The sequence below is a fragment of the Saccopteryx bilineata genome, chromosome 2, assembly GCF_036850765.1.
Source record: "Saccopteryx bilineata isolate mSacBil1 chromosome 2, mSacBil1_pri_phased_curated, whole genome shotgun sequence".
Lineage (NCBI taxonomy): Eukaryota > Metazoa > Chordata > Mammalia > Chiroptera > Emballonuridae > Saccopteryx > Saccopteryx bilineata.
Window position 1 is genome coordinate 221,920,636 of NC_089491.1, and position 5,519 is coordinate 221,926,154.

Here is a 5,519-nt window from a genome sequence, read left to right on the forward strand (position 1 = left end):
CATAAGCCAGCCCCACAGAGCATGCTCTCTGGGCTCTGTGTACCAAGTGGCCCCAGCTCAGGATTGGCAGCCCTGGAGGGCAGGGGCTGGCCTCAGCCAGGAGTGAGGAACACTGTGGCGGTTCTATTCTGGCCCAGGCTCCCCACTCAGGACTGCCAGACTTTTTTTATCAGGTCATCTAAGAAAAGTTAGTACTTCTCCCAGATGAGATTCACTTTCCTTGGAGCCTGATCTCTCACTAAAAATATATATATATATATATTCCTTCTATCATTCATTCATTCATTCATTCATTCATTCATTCATCAATGGATATTGACTAAATAAGTCACCATTGTAAGTGCTGAAGACACCTGAATGCACAAAATAGGCAAAGCCTTTGCCTCATGGCCCTTCCATTCTATTGTGGGAAGGGAAATAAGTGATAAACATTGTGTGTGAGTGAATTGCTTTGCACATTCGAAGATGATAAGAGCCATGAAAGAGGAAGAGCCAGAGCAGGGGCAGGGTGGCTGGGGTAGAGGTGGTCCTTGCCACGCAGTGTCCAGGGGAGACTCACTGGGAGGCTATGGGCGATTGACCCCATAGTTGCAGGGAAAGGGATCCTGCTAGTGGGAAGATTGCCTTTACTTGACCAGTTTCCATGCCTGCTATTGTATACACAACTTCATTTTTTAAAGGAAAAAGAAAAGGAAAGTGAAAAAAAGTTAATTTGGATAACTAAGTGAAAATGCTCACTGGTTCCTGTGAGTAGAATGGCAGTGCCAACCGGACTATGAACCCCCTCTGCATGGCCATGCTTCCTCGGTGAAGCACCAACAGTGCTCTGCTCACACACGGATTTGCCATGGAAAGGTCTAACAAGACAACACCAACAGGGAAATGATGAAGTTTGAAGTTCAAGTCCCCTAGGGAGAGGCGTGAGGGGAGCAGGCCTGTCATTATCCTCGTCTCTTGCTCAGGCACAGCTGTCCCCACTTTCTGAATTTGGATTCTCAAAATAGTTTAAAATGGCCACCTGTCCACGTTGAAAAGACAAGGGCAGCCAGGCAGGCTTTGTCTGTTTCTTCTCCTTTCCCCTGAACTGTGTGGCAGGGACCCCATGAGACACTGTTGACACAACTATGCCTTTCGTGGGCCATCTCTCACTATGAATCACTTTCCAGTGAGTGTAATGTTGACATTAGCCGATATGATTGGGACCTGGACCAGGTCGTGACCGAGGAGACTCCCACAGATAAGATCAGGACTTTCTGAATCTCAAATCCCTCACCAAAATGACTGCGCGACACAGATTTCCCTCTACTGGTAAACTTGTCTGTGTGGCTTGCCCATGTTTACGACAACACCTTTTAATCAGTGGAGATTACTTAGCATGAAGGACTGTGAGACGCTCCTTAGGCAAATGTTATCTCATACTCTTTCAGCAAACAGAGCCAGGGCTTAAAATTGAGAGCTCAGATTCTCACCCCTGACTTGTCGTCTCTTGGGGAGCAGAGAGGAAAAGTCATGGCCGCCATGGAGCCCAAGGTGATCTGTGTCCTGCTCCTGGTCTTCGCGCTGGCCCTCAGCACCCTGGCCCAGGGCCAGTCTGGTAAGATAGCTTTCTTCTTACCTACGTCTTGGTGGGCATATGGGCACATAGAGGTAGCCTTGATGAGGGTCTTTGTTTCACAATGTGTATTTTTGAGCCAAGCACTGTTCTAAGTCCTTGCAAGCTTTTATGTATGTATGTATGTATGTATGTATGTATGTATGTATTATGTATTTATTTATTTAGCGAGAGAGACAGACAAATAGGAAGGGAGTAAAATGAGAAGCATCAGCTCGTAATTGTGGCACTTTAGTTTTTTATTGATTACATCTCAGTGACCCTGGCTCAAACCAGTGACCTTGGGCTTCAAGCCAGCAACCTTGAGCTTCAAGCCAGTGACCATGGGGTCATGTGCATGATCCCACATTCAAGTCAGCATCTTCATGCTCAAGCTGGTAAGCCTGTGCTTAAGCCGGCAACCCCAGGATTTTGAACCCAGATCTTCAGCGTCCCTGATAGATGTTCTATTCACTGTGCCACCACCTGGTCAGGCCTTTGAAAACTTTTAAAAAGCGAAGCCTGTGGTGATAGCAGTGGGATAAAGGGCCAGCAAGTCCTTTGAGAACTGCTGTGAGAAAGGGAGTCCTTGGTCAGCACTATCTTCCAGTACTGACACTAGGGTATTAGGTTATTCTTGAATATCATATTTCAAAGGTCATGCTTTGATGTAGGGTATGAGAATAGCCCTTCTAAATGTCCTAGATAAACTCTACTCCAGGGGCTGGACCCGGTCAAAGTCTACAGAGATGTCCAAATGCTGACTCCATGGGTGGGCATCTTAAGAAACCTCTCTGCCAGGTAAGTGGGCCTTCTTGGGCCCCATTTTCTGTGGAGTCCAAACCACCTATCCCACCAAGATTAGTCCATAGTGTCACCAAATGAGAGAGGGCACTGCTGCTTTCTTGGAATGTGTTTGTGTCTCAATGTCTTTATCTTCAGAGTGTGATCAATTGTCTGCCTTAAAGCGTTGTCAAGAAAACTCGGTGAAGTGTGCTCTGCAAGCTACAAAGTACTAAATAAACCTTACTCATTATTGTTAGACTCTTTTGCTGGATTTTACAAAGGAATGCATAATGGCATGCCGCCCTCTCAGTCTAGGAAGTACATCCCACATCCACCTGTCTTTGGAAGGACTGTTTTCCACAAAGTCAGATGCCTCAGGTTAAGGCCAGCTGTGACCACCTCTGTCTTGAATCTCAGTCCATGCGTCTTTCTGACTTTCCTCCCTCTTCTGTTCAGGCTCCTTCCCTCTCTGTCCCTTTGTTGCCAATGCTTCCAAGGCCATGCTTCTCATCCCCCTTGTCTTCTCACTCATGGTGCAATGCCATGGGCACCTCTGAGCCCACCTGCTATGAAGGGGCTCCTCACCCTCCTATGCCCCCAATTCCAAGATGGAGACAGGGAAGGGGTTCCAGTCTCCTCTTTTGTTACCTGCCTCAGCTTGTTGGGTTTGCCTTCTCAGCGCCCTCACCTGTGGCCCCAAGGGCAGACCCTACAGATCTTGCACCCAGGCCCTGTGGAAACTGTCAGCTGGTCCATCTGCCCTGCGTGTTCTCTGCTTTGGCTCATTTCATCACCCTACCACCCTCTTGAAAACTGTTTCTCTCAGGCTGAAATCAACTACTCTAAACCAGTGGCCCCCAACCTTTTTTGGGCCATGGACCGGTTTAATGTCAGAAAATATTTTCACGGACCGGCCTTTAGAGTGGGATGGATAAATATATCACGTGACTGAGACAAGTGTCAAAAGTGAGTCTTAGATGGATGTAACAGAAGGAATCTGGTCATTTTTAAAAAATAAAACATCGTTCAGACTTAAATATAAATAAAACGGAAATAATGTAAGTTATTTATTCTTTCTCTGCGGACTGGTACCAAATGGCCCACGGACTAGTACTTGTCCGCAGCCCGGGGGTTGGGGACCACTGCTCTAAACCTTTGCCTGGCTCCTCCCAGACCACGCCCACCCTAACCTCTGCATCGTACCTGCTAATGGACTTAAAACTCCTCAAACGCACCTTGGTCTCTCCCTTCACTGCCATTGAACATGCTGCTCCTTCTGCTTGGAACACCGGGTGCCTCATTCTCAAATGGCCAACCCCCTCCTACAGGAAGTACTCCTTGCTTTGTCCAGCCTTGTTATTTGTCCCTTCTGTGTTTGCTCTGGCCATACTGGGATGGTCGTACTGTGCTGTTTTGTACATATACCTGGCTTTCCCTCTCCTCCACTTGACTTTTGGTTTCTTAATAAAAATGTCTTTATTTTGAATTTCTGGGTCCCCACCACCTGGCACAGAGCCTGGCATGAGCTGGATTTCTGAGAGCCCTGTGCCGAAATCACACAGCTGTCTGTTTTTGCTATGCTAGCTCCTGTTTCTACCACACACAAACCGTGCTCAGTAGACACATATTGACTGAGTAAATAAGTTTAATAATTGTTTGTTGAAATAAATGAGTGAATAAATACATCGTCCAGGTCAGTGCAAGGTTTACGAATCCCGGGCACTTTGTGTATTCCCTGAGTTACTTGTTTTCACGTCAGAAAATGAAGAGGGTCTCCCTATTGGACCCCGAGTCCTGAGTCTGCATCAGCCACACCGGCTGGTTGCGAGTTCAATTGGAGAACAAAGCTGGACTGGGATGAGTGTGAGATATGTGAGGAGGTCAGCCCATGGCTTCCCTTTGCCTCTTGCCCCGTGTGCTTTCAGAGACATGCAGAGTGGCCCCAAGCCAAAGAAAAAACTGTGGTTTTCCTGGGGTCTCCCCTACTGAGTGTGCAGAAAGGGGCTGCTGCTTTGACAACACGATTCCTGGTTTCCCTTGGTGCTTCCTTCCAATGGCCATCATAGACAATGTTCCAGAAGGTATGATCATGACAGCGCTGTGGGGACTGACAATGCAAAAATAGGGGGAGAAATCAAATGAACCCTAATCCACATGGCCAGCTGTCTTTTTTAATACCTGGAATAGTGACCCCAAGGTGACCCCATGGAGAAGTGGTATAGTTTAAATCAGGCTGGATTCAGGTCTGGGGGTGGAAACGCAGGACTGAAAGACTGTTAGGGGAGGAACGCTGGGTTTTTTGTTTTGTTTTGTTTCCTGGCTTTTCTTCACATATGTAAGCACACATTGTAAAGAATCATCCTTGTAATGCTGAGCTGTTCACTTGGGTTGAAAGTGAACGGAATGACAAAATAGGAAGACAGTCCATGTTTTCCAAAGAATCTTCCCATTGGCACTTTAAAGTTAAACCCTCTGTAATTATTTAGAAGTGAAAAATGTTCTCATTCTCACTAACACATCTCTTCTTCCCCCTGCCCGCCCCCTCCTTCCCTTTCAGATGAATGTGAGTTTTAGCCGCTTTCCTGGTGAGAGTCACGTGGGAACTCCATAAAGCCCTACCCAGGCTCCACTGGTGGCCACAGGTCCGTGGCAACTCTGCCAAGTGGCTGCTCATGCATTTGGGGGCATCTGTGTCTGAGCCTCAACTCACTGCATGGATTGATTGCTCTGATTTCTCATGCTCAAAACTGGCCTAAACATTAAAAGACATGAATGCTACCCTGTGCTTTTAATTCTTTCTAAAAATATAAACAATTTTTCTTTCTTTCAAAGAAAAGTGCCCTGTGTTTCCCTCTGATTTCCTGTCATGGATTATACATTAATTCACATCATCTCAAGGGAGATATGAGGGAAGATGGAGGGTAAAGTGGCCACAGGGTAGTAGAAGTTGACTCAGTAACTCTTAGCAACTGAGGTCCATGTACACCAGTGGTAGTCAACCTGGTCCCTACCGCCCACTAGTGGGTGTTCCAGCTTTCATGGTGGGTGGTAGCAGAGCAACCAAAGTATAAATAAAAAGATAGATTTAACTATAGTAAGTAGTTTTATAAAGATTTATTCTGCCAAACTTAGCAAAAATCCG

The 5,519-nt window shown here is 46.5% G+C and overlaps 1 protein-coding gene across 1 annotated transcript; it reads left to right on the forward strand.

The window, feature by feature from the left end:
- The first annotated feature begins 1,442 nt into the window (after positions 1-1,442).
- TFF1 (trefoil factor 1) lies at positions 1,443-5,155 on the forward strand. The gene is made up of 3 exons (XM_066254950.1): positions 1,443-1,594; positions 4,303-4,458; positions 4,935-5,155. The coding sequence occupies exons 1-3, from the start codon at positions 1,510-1,512 to the stop codon at positions 4,949-4,951; spliced, it is 258 nt and encodes an 85-aa protein (XP_066111047.1). The 5' UTR covers positions 1,443-1,509; the 3' UTR covers positions 4,952-5,155.
- The last annotated feature ends 364 nt before the right edge of the window (positions 5,156-5,519 follow it).